Source organism: Colossoma macropomum, unplaced genomic scaffold (genome assembly GCF_904425465.1).
Source record: "Colossoma macropomum unplaced genomic scaffold, Colossoma_macropomum, whole genome shotgun sequence".
In the NCBI taxonomy this organism is placed as follows: Eukaryota; Metazoa; Chordata; class Actinopteri; order Characiformes; family Serrasalmidae; genus Colossoma; species Colossoma macropomum.
Window position 1 is genome coordinate 610,569 of NW_023495723.1, and position 18,890 is coordinate 629,458.

The 18,890-nt window shown below is 36.3% G+C and overlaps 1 protein-coding gene across 1 annotated transcript; it reads right to left on the minus strand.

The window, feature by feature from the left end:
- Positions 1–268: 268 nt before the first annotated feature.
- On the minus strand, positions 269–14,222 carry LOC118802854. The gene is made up of 5 exons (XM_036563275.1): positions 14,132–14,222; positions 13,400–13,759; positions 10,849–11,010; positions 10,588–10,631; positions 269–632 (listed from the first exon to the last, which is right to left on the minus strand). Exons 1-5 carry the CDS (start codon positions 14,172–14,174, stop codon positions 462–464), a joined length of 780 nt encoding a protein of 259 aa, XP_036419168.1. The 5' UTR covers positions 14,175–14,222; the 3' UTR covers positions 269–461.
- Positions 14,223–18,890: the final 4,668 nt, after the last annotated feature.

Sequence of the window (18,890 nt, forward strand, 5' to 3'; positions counted from 1 at the left end):
TGGAGTCAAGGTCCAGATTTGAAGACCTGTGGTCAGTGTTTCTGTATTTAAAGCTAATGTGTAATTTATTATAAAGGTGTTGATGGGACTCAAAAGATATTACGCACATTATATACCTAATTGTGATTTATTAGTGCTCTGGAAAAATGTTTAATTCATTGTAGTTACTGCTTAATAAAGCAGTAATGAGCAGCCATTACTGCTCATTACTGCTTTACTCCTGCACTGGCTTGATAAGGCTTGGTAAGGGCTTTACAAGGGTATTATAATGTTTCTCCATACCAGAGTATTGCACTATCCTTTATATACTCTTTATGTTCGTTATATGCTCTGAACAGGTCAGTGCTAGGCGTTTTGTCCATTCTCTTCCACTTTACAACAGTCCAGTTCATGTGTCCTGGGTTGTGGGTGATTCACAAGAACTTTCTGAACATCTCATCTGAAATCAGATACCTTTCTGTTTACTTGTGTTTATTTTGTTTGTGTTTATTTAGAGAAGCCTCACGCTGTCCAGTGGGCCGTGAGATGATTCCTGAATAGGTCACACTGTCAGGATCAGACACTGTGTTTCTTTGAGCAGCTCCTCTGGTCACTGCAATGTGTTGGAGACTGGCGTACTGTAGGTCCACGTCCTGAAGAGACAAAGACCAGCAGATATCTGTGTCATAACAGCAGTATAACTCCACACTAACTACGTCCTAAGCCTGAATATTCAGAAACTACATGGATAACAAACAGGCAGTGTCGTTTATAAGAGTGTCTAGACTCACCAATGGATCATATTATTAAGGGATTTAATGACGATGGAGCTTACTAGCTTCAAAGGCACCAACTCTGCTATTATGTTTAATAGCATATATATTTAGAACATGTAAAGTCTCTCCTACCACGCAAGCCAGTAACAGGACACTAAAATATGAGGTGGGGGCTCTGTGAGGTCACCAGGATAGTGTCACCTTTGAAGGGGGGGCTTTGTAGCATCCCACTACTGGTACACATGGCCGTGGATGTGCAGGAGGTGTGGCCATGCAGTGCATACACATGCATGACCTCTTGTGAGTGCAGTATTCCTAGTGGGAGGTAGTCAAATGTTGTAAATAGTTGTTGGTCTTAGCTCAAATATGGGTATATGTGTTGTTTGTGCTAATTTGTGTTGGGTTTTGGGGTAGTTCGGCACTGTCTACCAACAAGCTGAATTGTGTGGCAGGAAGTGGCCATCCTGCTATCCCAGCTGTCATTTCTTCACTTTTGCTGTTCAATAAAGAGCATTCGCACAAAGCCCTATGATTCTCGCATCCTCTACACTGATGCTACACTGTATACACAGACACACTGTGCAAAAGGCATCCAAGCACATTGTTTAAAATCACTGTAGAACCTAATAATGTAGTTAAACCTAACTTGCCCAATAATGTAATACACTGTCTTAACTGATAATTTTGAACGATTTTTACTGAAGAAATTACTTCAAAAAGAAGCATAAAATCTGCTGCATACCATCCAGCTTCAAATGGTTCAAACTTCTGACAAGAAAATGTGAACAAAATTGCTATTTTCATCACAAATTTGTTTAAAATATGAACTGCGGTACACTTGCAAGTTCATCTTTTCTTCCATTTTTGTGCTGTAATATTGGGAATATAAGTGCAATGCTGGCAGTACCAAAAATTTCAAAAATGGAGGCTAGGGACATTCTACAATTGGTTTACATGTCTACAACTGAGGAATTTGCCAGATTCAGTTGTTCAGATTGTCACTTCATGCTTTGATTTGCCGCTTGTTGCTGCTTGGCCTTTGATACTATCGACCATGCTATTCTTAGCCATAGGAATTTCAGGCACTGTTTAAATTGGTTTAATTCCTGTTTGACTGGGCATAAGGAATGTGTAACCTTGGGTAGATATTCATCACCTTTTAAGGTTATTACTTTAGGTGTCCCCCCAGGGCTCAGTATTGGGTCCTATCCTGTTCCTCATTTATATGCTTCCTCTGGGATGTATTTTTCATGGGCATAATACTTCTTTTCATTGCTTTGCTGATGACACACAAGTTTATTTCAGGGAACTAGGTGCCTAAAGGGTATTCACAGTGTTGGTACATCACACTTCTCTATCGTGAATAGATTTGTTTTCATATAGTTTTCATTAAACTTTACTACTATTTTGTTGTAGATTAGGCAAGTAAGGCTAGATTTTTGTTGCTCTTAAAAGTTTTACATCCGCCATCCTGATAACAAATTTGAGCAAACCTTAGAAATATTATACATTTCCAATAATTTATTAAGACATTACTGTTTGGTCACCCTGACAATGTAATAGATTCCCAATGTAATGTAATAAGGTATTAAGTTATCAGTAAAAATCCTTTTACATTATCAGTAAATGCATTGTGTTACATTATTGGGCAAGTTATTACATTATCATTTTTAAATAAATTGTTAGGAAATTATTACAATATTAGTTTCTCCAACCATTTACCTCAGAGGTGAAGCTATTTTTGCTTGTAAAAACACCATAAATCAGTATAATATAAATAAAGTTAAAAGTAACAAGAATTTCGATTTTTAAAACATAGCTGATGTATTGTGAGTTAGTTTGAGGAATAAAGTTCAGACGTCACATAGATTTATTAAACTCCATCAGCATAATTTAACATGAAGCACTGATTTGATAAAGCAAGTATTGGATAAAAACTATTATTAATATGGGACTTTCTTGAGGAGAGGACAGGGAGTAATTAAACACATTGACATACATAATTTATGTTCTAATATTTGTGTTTTTCTGAGCAAATAAACACTTTTTTAAATGTAATTTTCTCAAAGCTTTTCACAGAACTGTACATGTTCCCAGATAAATAAATGCTCTAATAGAAAAGCGTCACACTTTAAAACGAACTGGAACCTCTCTGACCTAATGGAAAATGTGAATAGACCACAACATTTTGTAGGTCACACATGGATGGACTGCTCAATTTCCAGTGCAGAGTTAGATCGTTAGACCCTCTACCATATACCCCACATCCTGTTCTTTCAGCAGTCAGCAACATGCTACAAACACCACAGCACGTAGTAGTGGTCAGAAGGCACATCAGGTATATTCAAAGCTGACAGTGAATAAATAGAATGGAAAATGCATACGTTCCTAGACAAGATATTCAAATAATCAGACTCAGTGCTGACCTCCTTTGCAGTATTCTGCAGAGGGGCCCTCCTGTCTGACCCGTGAGCCATGTAAAATGTTCATCCGTCGGCCTAAGAATAGTTAGACCTATACAGGACAGAATTAGGTACAAACAAATGTGCATCCATTTTGGCCAGTATGTCTAGCATATCAACATTTTAAATTTTGATCAATTTAAAATTTTTAAATTTTGAATTTTTAAAATTTTTACATTTTACGTTTTGAATTTATTCAGTTGTCAGTGTCACTCCTTTACTTTCCATTGTGCATTAGTCAGAGTTGTAACTAAACTTTGACGAAGAGTCTATATCATCACCATGTTGTTTCAAAATGATGAGCTCCTGTGTGGAGTGAGCCATTACACCCAGTTATTGTCTGGACTTGACTGGACTCCAAAGAGGCCGCTGCTGCAAACATGAGTTTCATTTCATGCACACTCGTATGAGCGTGCATGAAATGAAACTTGTGGCGTGGTTATAAATTCCGAGTTGCAGTTTGTAAACGCTGTTGCTCAGTGGAGTTTTTTGGGTTTTTTGCTGACATGAAACTTGGAGAGGAGAGAACAAGAGTTCACCTGACTGCTGTTCCTGCAATTCACTCTCATGCTGTCATTACCAGAGGGATATTTCTGCTTCATCTTCAAGGTGGGGCCCTGACATAATTATTTTTTATTACGTAAATAATTAACATTCACTCTAACAGAAAAGTTTTACTCCTTAAAAAGAAATGTTTTTGTATTTATTTCTAGTAACAGTGAGAGGGTTTAATATCCTCCAGCCGGGAGGTTCCTGGGGCTCTGGGTGAAAGACAGGAATAGGGGTCTCCTGGATGCACATTTTCAAAGTAGTCTCAGGGCTACAGTACACTGTTAGAAATAAAGGCTCTATGCAGGAATATTTTTCATTCATCAAGGTACAAACAATGTAAATGTTCCCTCAAAGGTACAACAGAGGCTTTAAGGTCCAATTGTGAACCTTAAATAAGTTTTTTCAGGTGAAAAGTACAACCCCATTTTCAAAAAAGTTGGGATGCTGTGCAAAATGTAAATTAAAACAAAATGCAATCATGTGCAAATCATTTAAACCTATATTTATTTGAAAATAGAACAAAGACAACATAGCAAATAAATGAGGAAAAATATTTGCCCATTTTGAATTTGATGGCAGAAACATATTCCAAAAAAGTTGGGACGGGGGCCTGTTTACCACTGTGTTTCATCACCTCTTCTTTTAACAGCACTCTGTAAGTGTTTGGGAACTGAGGAGACACTGCTGTACTTTAGAAAGTGAAATGTTTTCCTGTTCTTGTTTGATACAGGATTTCAACTGATCATCAGTTCGGGGTCTCCTTTGTCGTATTTTTCATTTCGTAATGTGCCAAATGTTTTCAGTGGAGGAAATAAGTATTTGATCCCCCACTGATTTTGAAAGTTTGTACTATTTGTAATGACAAATAATTAAACAGTCTATGATTTTTGTGGTAGCTTCATTTTAACAGTGAGAGATGGAATATCAAAAAGAAAATCTAGAAAATTAAATAATATTTAAATAAAAAATAATTTGCATTTCATTGAGGGAAATAAGTATTTGACCCCCTAAAAACCATGACTAATGTTGGCTCCCACAGACCACTGACACACCATAATCTCAGTGAAGTCGTTACCTGCATGAGAGACACCTGTCCCAAATTGTCACCTGTATAAAAGGCCACCTGCCAACAGACTCAGTGACACTCCAACATCTCCACCATGGGCTAAAGAGCTGTCTAAAGATGTCAGGGACAAAATTGTTGACCTATACAAGGCTGGAATGGGCTACAAAGCCATAAGTAAGAAGCTGGATGAGAAGGTGATGCAAACTGTTGGTGCAATTATTCGGAAGTGGAAGAAGTACAACATTACTGTCAATCGACCTAGGCCTGGAGCTCCATGCAAGATATCACCTCGTGGAGCCTCACTGATCATGAGAAAGGCTAAAAATCAGCCAAGAACTACACGGGAGGAGCTGGTTAATGATCTCAAGGAGGCTGGGACCACAGTCTCCAAAAAACCCATTGGTAATACACTGAGACGTAATGGTTTAAAATCCTGCAGTGCATGCCAGGTTCCTCTGCTCAAGAAGGCTCACGTCCAGGCCCGGCTCAAGTTTGCCAGTGAATATAATAATGACTCCGAGAGAGACTGGGAGAAGGTGCTGTGGTCAGATGAGACCAAAATTGAGCTCTTTGGCCTCAACTCAACTCGACGTGTTTGGAGGAAGAAAAATACAGAATATGACCCTAAGATCACCATCCCCACCGTCAAGCATGGTGGTGGAAGTATTATGTTTTGGGGGTGTTTTTCTTCTAAGGGCACAGACCAACTTCACCGCATCGACAGGAAGATGAACGGGGCCATGTAACGCAAAATCCTGGGTGACAACCTCCTTGCCTCCGCCAGGGCACTGAAAATGGGTCGTGGATGGGTCTTTCAGCACGACAACAACCCAAAACATACAGCCAAGGAAACAAAGGAGTGGCTCCATAAGAAGCATATCAAGGTCAAGAAAATCTATGGAGAGAGCTGAAGCTTCGCGTTTCCAAATGCATGCCTAAACACCTTAAGGATTTGGAGATGATCTGCAGAGAGGAGTGGGCCAAAATTACTCCTGAAGTGCAAACCTTATAAACAACTACAAGAAACGTCTGACTGCTGTGCTTGCCAACAAGGGTTTTGCCACCAAGTATTAAATGATGTTTTACTAGGGAGTCAAATACTTATTTCCTTCAATGAAATTAATTTTTATTTCTCATTTCATGTAATTTTCTCAGTTTTTCTTTTGATATTCTATGTGTCACTGTTAAAATAAAGCTGGCATAAAATTATGAGACGTTTCATTTATTTTTTTGTATTAAAACTTTTAAAGTCAGTGGGGGATCAAATACTTATTTCCTCCATATATATATATATATATATATACTGCTGTTGTCAGAAGAAAACCTCATATCTCCAAAATGGTAACTTTACAGGAGAAGGAACCAGACTTTTTTAAAATTATGTCAAAAACTGAAAAATGACAAAAATGGAGATATGAGGTTTTCTTCCGACAACAATTTCTTCTTTGCGTTTTAGAGTTTTAACTTGCATTTGTGGATGCAGTGATGAACTGTTTTCACAGACATTGTTTTTCAGAAGTGTTTCTGAGCCCATGCAGTGATTTCCACTACAGAATCATGTCTGTTTTTAAAGCAGTGCTGCCTGAGGGCCCAAAGATCACGGCCAGCAAATAATGTTTTTCGACCTTGTCCCTCTTATACAGAGATTTCTCCAGATTCTCTGAATCTTTTAATGATATTATTAACTGTAGATGATGAAAAGCAAAAGTTCTTTGCTGTTTTACATTGAGAAACGTTATTCTTGAATTGTTGCACTATTTCATTGTGCAGTCTTTCACAGAGTGGTGAACTCCTCCTCATCTTTACTTCTGAAAGACTCCGCCTCTCTGAGATGATCTTCATACCCAATCATGTTACTGACCTGTTCCCAATTAATCGCCAGGTGTTTTTTTAGCATTACACAACTTTACCAGCATTTTGTTTCCCCCGTCCCAAATTTTTAGAATGTGTTGCTGGTATCAAATTCAAAATGGGCATATATTTTTCAAAAAACAACAACAATTTTAGTGTAACAAATTTCAACATTTGATATGTTGTTTTTGTACTATTTTCAAAAATATAGGTTTTAAATGATTTCCACATGATTGCATTTTGTTTTAATTTACATTCTGCATAGTATTTGTACTATTTTTATCTAATGTTTTTAAATAGAACAATAAAATAAAAGCCTGGAGACGAGAAGGGGTGTGTGGAGTCAGTACAGCTTAGAACATATCATATCAGTGGATTATGGTTCAGTTATGTTCTCTGACTAAAGGTACTGAGATGTACTCTTGAGGGGACCACACCAGTGAAGGGAGGGTGCTGCCCCAGTGACAAGAAGGGTACTGCTCCAGTGACAAGACGGGCACTGCCCTAGTGACAAGAGTGTCCATTGTACAAGCCTCTGGAGGGAGGAACAATGAGGAACAATTTTCATGAGGAACAATTTTCACATATGAATTAGCCATCACAGAGCCCCGACCTTAACCCCATTGAAAGTCTTCGGGATGTGTAATGAAAACTTTACGAAGTAATTCCACACATCTGTCATCTCGGCCCAAAAAGTAAAGCAAGCAAATAAGTGTTGAGATATTGCATAAGTTTGTCACAACAATGCCACTACTCTCTCGATCCCTCAGAATTAAACAGGTGGTTTTTGTTACTATACCTTTAAGACTGATTTGACGCCCTGCATTGCGTTTCATTTAAAAAGCAGTTCAGGCTGAAGCACTCCTTATAACTTCAGCGCAAATGGGTGGAGCGAAACTGCTGCAGGCTGAATTGACAGATTTGTGTAAACGTAATTTGCATTTAAGTAAATGTATTGTTTTTTTGTGATACAACAGAAACAACCCTGCTGTTTCCAAAGCAAGCTATATATAGACTGTATGGACTGTGAACAGTATGTTTTAAAACTAACAATGTTTCAAAAAAGCAAGAAAAATTTCCATAAATGATGTTTTCCATGATATGGGCCCTTTAATTTCTACCCTCTTTTTATTTGTTCCAAGTAATTTTTCATTTTGAGTGAAATTATCTCACCATATTGGGAGATAATTTTGATTTTGTTTTGAGAAATGTGCTTGAGACATCCAAAATTTCTGCCAATATGGTTAGGTAATTTTACAAAAATACAAAGACAAATAAACTATAATATAATAAATAATAATAAAAAACACAAAACATAACTTGTATTTTTATAGTGCCTAGTGCAAAGACCAGCCCTGCCTCCAGCAGTGTCCTTAACCAGGAGACGCTACAGGTACACATTCATTTCACTGCAGAGCCACAATGCAGAGAAACAATGGTAGTAACACAGGTTTCTATAGTGACATTTATACGTTTGAATAAATATTAAGTGTGCCATAACCTTTGCACAGGGAATATATAATAATTTTTTCCCAATATGTTAAAATCAGAAAATAAACATTAGTGCATTAAAATGTGCAGAAATGTGTTCTCTTTGAGGACACTGAGAAAATTAACAACATATCATTTAACAGGAGCACAAACTTTTGCTTCATAAAAAAAGATACATTTGTTTTAAGACAAGACACTACAAGTGAATGGAGAAATTTTTTAAAGCAAGATATCACAGTGAATTGTTGCCAGCTGACCGCTGATACTGATACAATTATTGTTTGTATTGGAATTTTAGCAAAAAATACATTTAGATATGCAAATGAGATGTTATCTACTTAAACGTACCAAAAAATGTACATTTGAAAAAAAAATTTAGCTTTTGCATGATTTTAAAATTAAAATTTCAATAATTGCATGATGTTAGAATTTAAGTTTTATTGTGAGGACAACAGGGAATGTGTTTTTGAAAGTACTGATTAAACATACTGAAAGTAAATTCGTATTGAGAGTTTTGACATGTTTAAGATTACAGTTGAAAAGAAGACATAGATGCAGTTTCTCCAACAATCTGAAGAATGACTGATAGGACCTTTTCATTTCTGCCTGTAGTGTTTTGCCTTAAAGTTGTATTGTTGAAGTATTTTAGTAACAAAATATAGTGCAATTTGTTATAAAACACATTTTAAAAAGTGGATTTGAAACCTGTCTGTCTTCTTTTTTTTTGTATTGTTTTGTCTGTTTGGTCTTCGACTCACCACAAGAAAGGTTCGGGCGCCCCAACTCTAGATAGACTTTAACTCTTTCTGCTTTTACATGAATATCATAAAGCACCGAGAGAATAACAGACCACCCCCAGTTAATAGACCAGGTCTGCACTCCCGCAGATTACCACAGGACCCGTCACAATGTAAAAATGAAATTACCCTTGTTTCAATAAAAAAAAAATTTTTTTTGAGCTAAATAATACTAGTTAAGTGGCTTGTCACCACATGATGTAATTAGGTTACTGTTTTTGACAGTGTGCACGTCACCTTTCAGAAGCTGTACATGATAATGAAGCTAGTTTATCTGCATTGTCTGCTACTGCTTCATGGATTTTATCCACTACACTGTTAAAAATAAAGGCCACATTTTAAGGAGTCACCACATTTGACTCCTTAAAAGGTCTTTCAGTGGATGATTCTTTGGAGAATGATTTTTGTAAATGAGATGTGTGAGTTTAAAGAAAATTTGAAGCACCTAAATGAACACTACTTTTAAAAACCAGGACTTATTGAAATGTATTGTATTTGCACTCATGCTCTGTCTCAGTTCTACATGTTGTATCTTTCTTGTCTTTCTAGTGTCTGAGTTCAAGGGTAGTTTGGACTTTGGCCAAATGGTGTAAATGGAACAGTAAGTGTAACGGTTCTAGGAAGAACCTTTAAACTGGTAAAGAATATTTACATTGTGTGAAGGTTTTTTAAACCTGGTTCGTCACACACATAAATCTTTTTCAAATATGGTTCGGTAACACTTTCTTTGAACGTTACATTTGAAAGCATCTATAAACAAGGCATTACAAACATGGTTATAAATATTTATAAAAGTGAATTACACTGAATTACACTTTATAGCCATGTTTATTATGCATTATTAATTGTTAATTTAATGCATTATAAGTAGTGTTATTCTGTCAGTGCCAAAGAAGTCAGTCCCAGCTTGGAGAGTGTAAAGTAAAGACAGATACAGAGTTTATTACACCCTGAGATTTCCAGAATTTTATTTCTCACCACTGGGGCTGTTAGGGCTGCATCTTTGGGGCTTCAGTCCTGAATATTCAGATGCTCCAAACAGTATAATATTGGATATGCAGTGTTAAGTTAGTGCCAAGCTAACGCTGGTGTACATTGACTTTCCCACATTGGGTAAAACACTGATGGCAGCTCTAGTTTAAACTCTGACATTTGAAGCCTGTAATGTGCTTTATTATGTATGTTTTAGTGTTTCAGTAAATCCTTCAGTAAATACTTCAACTTGAAGCCTCACTCTGAACACTGGAGGAGGCTTTAGTACAGTACGCTTCACTTTACTTAGAGCAGACAAATACGACTTATGAGCTCTTATAATTTGTTATGATCAGTACTTATAATGCATTATGTTAACAATTCATAATGCATAATAAACATGGTTATAACGTGTAATGCATTCTCATAAATATTTATAGCCATGTTTATAATGCCTTATGAATGCATTATAACATGTTATGAATGTGTTTATAGATGCTTACAAATGTGACATTCATAGAAAGAGTTACCAATGGTTCTTCAGGGAACCCAAATTAACATTTTTTTAAGGAACCCATTGTGGCCCCTTGTTTTTACAGTGTAAGAAATTAAAAGTAGCAAGATCAATGTATTATTTTTACCTTTTCGATGGAGTCATCAGCGTTGGCATCACTGCTGCACTTTCCTGAAACAAAAGATGTTTCAGTTCACTGAGAACATTCACAGAAACCACAAATGCAAAGAAGGAAAACAGAAATAACATATCTTTCTACTGTATTCATCATGTTTTGTGCTGGTTATCACCTACAGCAATGGGATCCCTATGAGGGGGTTAACAGTAAGGTAAGGTGTAAGCTGATTCTGAATAGGTGAATGTAGGCCTTCAATTAGGAAGTTCTCACCTTTCACCCTGCAGCAGAACAACCATGAGAATATGAGATTCATCAGGACAGAGATGAAACAAACAGACATCAGGACTATAATGAGGATCCAGTAAAGTGCAGGATCTGGAGGAGGATCAGAATCTGACTGTGCTGAAGAGCTGTTATTCTGAAAATCCCGATCTGAAACACACAAACACAGCAAGACAGATCACAGTGGTGCTGAGGAAGGCCTGCACTGAAAATAGGTGGTGTTTTAACAGAGAAACGTTAACAGGCTGCCTTAAAAGTTATTTGAAACTGAAATAATAAGTTGACAAAGAGTAAAACACAGATTCTTGTGAAATTAAACATTTTAAGGCAGCCCAGAAAATAACTTTTTTTCAGTAAAAACACCACATTTTTTTCCTTATAGTGAGAGCAAATGAAGAGAACATGTAGTTTTTCTAAATGTGTTAATGGTATTAATAACAGGAACGGGGATTAAATTTAGGTCAGTCATTTCTGGGACACTAAAGTTACTGTACTAAATAAAAAATGGCACTTTACATTGATAAGTGTAAGTAAGTAGTAGCATACAAATAAATTGTGTTATAGAATGTGTTACATTATCATAATTGTTGACAAAACTAGCTAATCTAAATCAATCAGTTGTGTTGATGTAATATGATTTGTGTGCAAACATTTGCCACAGTTTAATCATGAACCACTTTTGGCGTACTTATTTTAGCCTGTATATAGGTTAAGTACTGACACCTGACTGCACTTGTTGGGTGTTGACTAATTTACCAAGTTAAATGAAACACTGCAGATGTTTTGATCAGGGCTATCCGAGATGGTTTGGAGAAATTAATGCCATGATAACATGATAATAATGCAGATAATTTAATGCCATATTAAACAGCTAGTTAGATCTCACAAATTATGTTACTGGACCTCCTCTGGTAAACCTAAGCCAGCTCTAATTGGGCTTAATATTCAACCCAAAAACTAACCCTTACCTTATTCTTGGTCCTAATGCTTTTCCAAATCCTAACCCCTAACACTGTTGAAAATCAGACAATTTTGTTTTTTAGAATTGCAGATAATCTATAGTGTAGGACCACCAACTCTAACTGTAGCCAAACACTTATTATTCTAAACCATAGATTCATTTGTGTCTGTAAATCCTCACATATACTTAACTGCAGACCTACAGTGCATTCTGTAACATTTAAAACAGTACTTTTAAAAATTCAATTTCATTTCACAGTATCTGATGGTGCTGTTCCACATCCTCTTACAGGTCAATTAGCTAGAATCTTTTGGAACTTTTTATATTGTAATTTCAGGTAATATCTACTATGTAAGGGACTACAAAACAAAGGGTTGCTATAACAACTTACTGTACTTTTAATTTGGATACTTAAATCCATTTAATAGCAAATATTTTGTACTTTAAGCACAAGTAAAGATAATTCTTATTCTACTTCTGCATTTATGTATGTAATATTTTGTAAAAAGCATCTCTGCTTTTACTTAAGTACAGGATTTTTGTATTTTATCCACCACTAGTCATTAAAATATTAGAGATTATACTGTAGATACAGAGACCACCTGATGTGTCAATGAACTATCACCATCTGCTTAATATTGTCTTTTGTGTATTTCCACATTTACCTGTTTAACTCAAAGAACCTGTTGACAGTCTTTGCTTCCTTTTTTACATAATTCTTGCATATTATATGTATAGTAGATACTGAATAATTAACAATAGTTTTTGGATAATAAGCTCTAAGATTAATAACTATGTGGTAAGTGAAATGAACCCATATGCCTTATAGTCACTTTAATATCTGCCATGCATGTGACTGCACCGTGACTTTACTTTTGAACTAAGCTTAAACTGTCCACCCGGAGTACCTCAGTTACATAGAGTTCAGGTAAGTGTTAACCCCTTACATGGTCAGTGGGCCCAAAGTTTTATCACACACTTCTATAAACTAAGAACAGCTCAACCAGTTTGCATTGGAGTCCCTGTAGTTACTTAATAGTAAAACCTGTGATTTTAAGGGGTTAAGTTTGTTCTGCTGACTGTATGTTAGATTTCTTAACATCCTTTTAATAAACATGAAGCTGTTGAGTCACAACACTGACTTCTGACCCAGTGGAGAACTCATTCAGTAACTACATTAAAGACAATGCAATGTGACTTATCAACATATATAAATGAGGTCTTGGTAATAAGCTAGAAAATGAATTATGAATTATTGCATTATATATATATATATATATATATAACATACATAAATGCCAACTGCCCTTTACGTTGAGTCTAAAGTTCATGATGAACAGATCAATAAAAAGGCTCCAAAATGACTTAAAATATCTTTACATTCATTTACATTAAAAAAAGTAAGTTTCCTCCTTTTCCTGTAAAGTTTCTTTTTTGGAGATTCAAAGTTTAGTTCCAATTGTCAAGATACGTTTATATAAAATTAACGATAAATATCTAAATATATAGACTTTTGATTGAGTGGACTGAGTAAATAAATAAGTGAAAGTAGCCATTAAATAAAATATTAATACAAACCTCCAAATGTCAGTCTGATGGCTCTTCCAAACTGAATGAGTGTGGTTTCATTTCGTCCTCCGCAGTAATACAGACCCAAATCAGACTCATCAACACCGATAATCACTAAACTGACTGAGCTGGTGTCCTCAGTTCCCTCATAGCGACCTTCATCCACATTATGACTGAGAGAAAAGGACCTGTCCAGTTCCCCTCTTTCAGCAGTTACCAACATCTTCAGCTTCATCGTCTCTGAGCTCTGGTGGTACCATGATATCTCATAATCTGCAGTGATGTCACAGTGCAGGGTGATGTTTTCTCCAGGATGGACAGATCTGAGGTCAGCCAAAGTTCTCTGAAGGAGACACAGTCTGAAGGTTCCTGAAAGAGGGAGAAGAATGCAGGTTAATATCTTCTACTAAAGAGGTCAGAAATCAAAAATTCTCCCTTTCATTTATGAACGATACATCTCATTCAGTTTTGGTGAACAGCTGAAGAACACAACACAATATCCGACTTCACTGAAAACTTCATCCAATCCAATTTGTATGTGAGGATGTCACCATCAACCCATCGTTATTAAGCCACAGATTTAAGCACAACCAGATGGTGAGGCTAAACATGCATGCATAATGTTGCCCCCTCCTTAGACGTACTAATCCCATGCTAGACCCAAAATCTTTGGCACAACAGTGTCCGGAAACATTGATTTCTTTTTTATATCTATAAATGTGCTAAAAGCAATGAACTCACCTATAAGCAGCTGTAGGATAAACACGGTCAGGAGTTTGGCCATTTCTCATACAGATATTGGAGTGCACTGGACTCTCTCGGTTTGATGGAAATGTAGATATACTGACCCTCACCATAGTACTTTATAGGTCATGGATGGAGTAGCTTAAGTTCTCTTTACCACATGAACCACATCCTTTTCTTTTAGTGGTCAGCTACAAGCTACAAATACCACAATGCTTATTACTTGTCAGAAGGCTCAAAGCTAAGAGTTCTAGTGCCATATATGGACCATTCAACCTAATTGACCTAATTAGCTCAAACTGCAGTCCCAGTAATAAAACTATTAAAAAAAAAAACAATGAATTATTCAGACCTTATATATTTCCACAGATTATGTTCTGTGTTCTATTCTAAAGGCACAAATAGAAATAATAGTAAGCTAAATGTATGCAAAATCATAATTTATAGGGTTCTTTCTATTGGGAGGTGTCTGCACCAAACCTTAACCCCTAAATTTACACTTCTGAAAATAAGACACAAATTTTTTGTATTTTGTTTTTCAGTATTGTTTTCAAAAAGATCTTTTTGATTTCTTTTAAAGTGAAGTTGAGTGATTTAGATTTATCATGAGTTTCATTTTTGTTAAAATGTTAAAAACGTTAAAATGTTAAAAAAAAATACTGTCCCACATTTTCACATCACTACTGAAACACAAAGAGTTTTAGTCAGTAGGTGGGGCCGTTTTACCATGCTCCTGCATTGTAGAGCAGGAAGTGAGGCTGTATCTAAGTAACTAAGTAATCCCTAAGGTACAAAGTAGCTCTGAGCTTACGCCTCTAAACAGACCTTTGGAAACAATGAGTTTCACACAGGTTACTATGGTTAAACCTATACAGACTAACTGACAGGCTTTTGTAGACTGTAACTGCAGTAACTGGAGTCTGCACATAGTATTTATCTGTTCTTACATGAACAGCATAAAGCACTGAGAGATTATCTGTTCACTATATACAGACCTTTGAGCTGGGTTAAGTTTATCTGCTCTTTAGTAACATGTTTCCTAACTTCAAAAAGTTTAAAAAAAAAAAATAGGGAAAGAAAACAAGTATTCGGGCTCATTTGTTTTACTTACTTAATAAACATCCAGTGCATGTATACATTTCAAAGGTACACACTTTTTTTGTAATTTTGTATTTAGAAATATGAACAAAAAATATTCTTAAGCATAAACAAAGAATTTTAAACTGAACTCACAGGGAGAAAAGAATTCAAAGAACACAATTTTGAAACATTGGGCCTCATTTACCAACCGTTCTTAAGATGAAATTTCTTCTTAAACCCACTTACACAAATTCTGACATTCATCAATGTTCTCTTATCTGGGGTTTGTTCTTAGGTAAGAACAGAATCTACACACACTCAAGAGCAGAAAGGTGAGAACAGTTCTGTGCTTTAAGAACACGTCATGAATCTGATGTAGGATTTTTCTTAGCACCTTTCTCAAGAACACATTTAAGAAAAAACTGAGGAAGATATTGAAGAATGAGGCCCATTAGAACTGCAAAGCTGTTGCTGGCAATTACAGCTTTAAGACATCTATGGCAAAAAGTAAGTCATTTTCTGCAGCATTGTGGTTCAGTTTTGACTCATTCCTCTAAGGTTCTCCAAGGTTACAAGAGTACCTCTGATGGACTCACAGTGTTAAAATCCTATCTAAATGTTCAAAAGGATTCAAGTCAGAAGACTGGCCAGGCAATGCAAGCACCTTCACAAGTCTTAAATTATTTTGTTGTTTTGGCTGTTTGTTCTGGGGTTGTTGTCTTGTTGAAATGTCTGTCTTTTCTCTAGATTCAATTTCTTGGCTGATTCATTTCTCCTCTGATATATCCGGTGGCTAAAGGATAGCTGAATTATTGCCGAAGAGTATCATCACCTCTTCTTTTAACAACACTCTGTAAGTGTTTGGGAACTGAGGAGACACTGCTGTAGTTTTGAAAGTGAAATGTTTTCTCATTCTGGTTTGATGTAGGATTTCAGCTGCTCATCAGTTCGGGGTCTCCTTTGTCGTATTTCTCATTTCATAATGCGACAGATGTTATCAGTAGTGACAGGTCTGGACTGCAGGTAGGCCAGTTTGGCACCCGGACTCTTTTAATACAGAGCAATGCTGCTGTAATACATGTAGAATGTGTTTTTACATTGTCTTGCTGAAATAAGCAAGGCCTTCCCTGAAAATGACGCTGATAACAAGCTGGATGGTCCCTCTTCTCTTTAGGCTGGAGGATGCGGCGTCCATGATTTCTAAAAAGAATTGCAAAGTTTTATTGCAACACAAGACACTTTCACCTCAATCAATCTTCAATGAACGCGGGCCCAGAGAAGGCAGCAGTGTTTCTGGATCCTTTTTATATGTGGTTTCTTCTTTGCATGGTAGAGTTTTAACTTGCATTTGTGGATGCAGTGATAAACTGTTTTCAGAGACAGTAGTTTTTGGAAGTGTTTCTGAGCCCATGCAGTGATTTCCAGTACAGAATCGTGTCTGTTTTTAATGCAGTGCCATCTGAGGACCAGTAAGTATTGGTCAAAATTTCCACAACTTAACCTCCACCAAGTAGCTGACTGTCTAGACTGTAATGTAACCGAGCTGAACAGGTACTGTTTGTACTATTTTCTTCTTATTTTGATGTTGTAGAAAAAAATTGCAGCTTTATTAAATTTAAAATCTGTTGCATATGTTTTATTGCAAGTGCCTGCCAGCTAGCTAATTTAGCCCATAGCTTATGGTTCAGCCATGTAAAACACGGTGTTGTCACAGTTTTGGAAGAAAAAAGCCATTATAAAGCAGTGTGTCAGGGGGCACACGGAGCAGCCAACCAGTGGCAGGAGGCAGTGCTAGACCAGTCCCTGCCACCAGAGGGAGGCAGAAAGCGGCTTTCTGTTTTTTTTTTTGTTTTTTGTTTTTTTTCAGATTTCTTGTCCTAACAATGTGATTGGACTGTGGGTGGAGTATTAGGTTCATTTGTTGCATGCACGTTGTACACAGACAAAACAGATCACCTCTCTGTATAACAAACCGTTAGAGAAACCAGGCTGAAAGTTTGAAAAGTGTTGTACTGTAATACTCAGATCACTATTTGGTCTGACTGTATAAAAACTGTAAAGTTACTATGTCTGAACTGTCACCTACTTAAAAATACATTTAGTCCTCAATTTCACTTTACAGATAATACAGATATTGTTGGGTTTATACAGTTTGAGGGCTGTATGAGTAATATTTACTGTCTATAGTGGTTCACATCTGTTAATATTCAGGGGGTTAGTGGGAAGCAGGACTCTCACTAAAAATTACATTATTTATTGGGAATCTACTCATAATTTTGAATTAGAATTAGAATTTTTTTAATGTAGACTTCATTAAACAGTAATAAAGTGTGCAAATTCATGAATTATAATCTACATTATTGGTAACAGATAAACTAGGAAGCCCTATATAATCATCCGTTTAATGTATAATCACCAGTTTAATGTAAACCTTGTTCCTTACTCAGTTCAAAGAAAGGTGTGTAAATGTGCACTAGAAGGTCAAACTTTCCAGTGATGTGGCTGAATATATATTTAGAAATATTTTCAGGTTGTGATTGTGGGTATACAAAAAAGCAACTCAATTACTCAAGTAGTTTTTGATGAAACTATTTACTTATACCTGAGCAATTTCCTTTATTAACACTTTTAGTTGTATTTAGGTAAATTATCACTACAATAACACTTTAATAAATTGAATCAATATTGGCAAGTTGAACGCTCCAGCTTAGTTTTGTATGTTCTGTTATATTCATATGATCGCTTGAAGATAAGCTTCTATATGACAATGTTAAAAAAGACTAATCATGGCTGTCTTAAAATTATATTAAATTGTTTAATCGGGTTTAATGATCATATAGGTTTTTGCAGGTTTTTACATCTTAAAAGAGCATGCACTAGGTCAGGCACTGGTCCTACTCTTTTAAGACAATTCTTTTCCAGGACTTTTCCAAGACATTTTCTATTAACTTCCATATATGACAGCTGTTTCTCACAGAACGTTATATTAGAATGACTTGCAGCTGACAACATACCCAACATTAAGCTCCCAACATTAAGCTCCAAACTCTTTATTACAGGCTGCAACAGGGTAATGCATAATTATTGCAATGGTGGCACATGCATGCACACAACATGTGTGTATATATATATTTGTGTGTGTGTGTGTGTGTGTGAAAACAAGTACTTGCTGGTGAACAGGGGTGGTCCTAAAGATCTATCACCCTGGACAATTCCGATCCAAAAGACCTAGCACCTGACCTGAAGACTTTCATTAACTAGACCAGGTGTGTTAGATAAAGGTTGGAGAGTGATGCGATGGAGAGAGAGAGTGACGCTACAGAGGCGGGGCCAATAATTTTTTTAAAAAGACACATTATGGGACACAACTCCCATAGAAAAATGTCATCCAGAATTTTGTAAAGAAATCTCAAAAGTATATTGAAACACAGCAAATCTGCTGTGCAGAGCAGAGCTGGGTGAATTTCCTTTTTCTCTTCCCAACCACAGCCCAGTACACCCTCTCAGCAACACAGCTCAGAATGATCCACAAAACACACCAAAAACAGTGTATCAATAATTGGACAAATAAATTTCCTCCATTAATATATTAGAATACTACAGATTACTGAAAAGAGAAAACAACTCTACAAGGAACTGGGCTGAGCCCCGGATCTTTAAATGCCCAGCCAACACT

Bases quoted from the DNA above. Each gene is read 5' to 3' on its own strand.
- LOC118802854 (XM_036563275.1), bottom strand. From the start codon at position 14,174: ATGGCCAAACTCCTGACCGTGTTTATCCTACAGCTGCTTATAG. The intron at 13,760-14,131 runs GTGAGTTCATTG...TCCCTCTTTCAG, and splicing joins TATCCTACAGCTGCTTATAG to GAACCTTCAGACTGTGTCTC. The intron at 633-10,587 runs GTAAAAATAATA...TTGTCTCTTCAG, and splicing joins CTGATGACTCCATCGAAAAG to GACGTGGACCTACAGTACGC.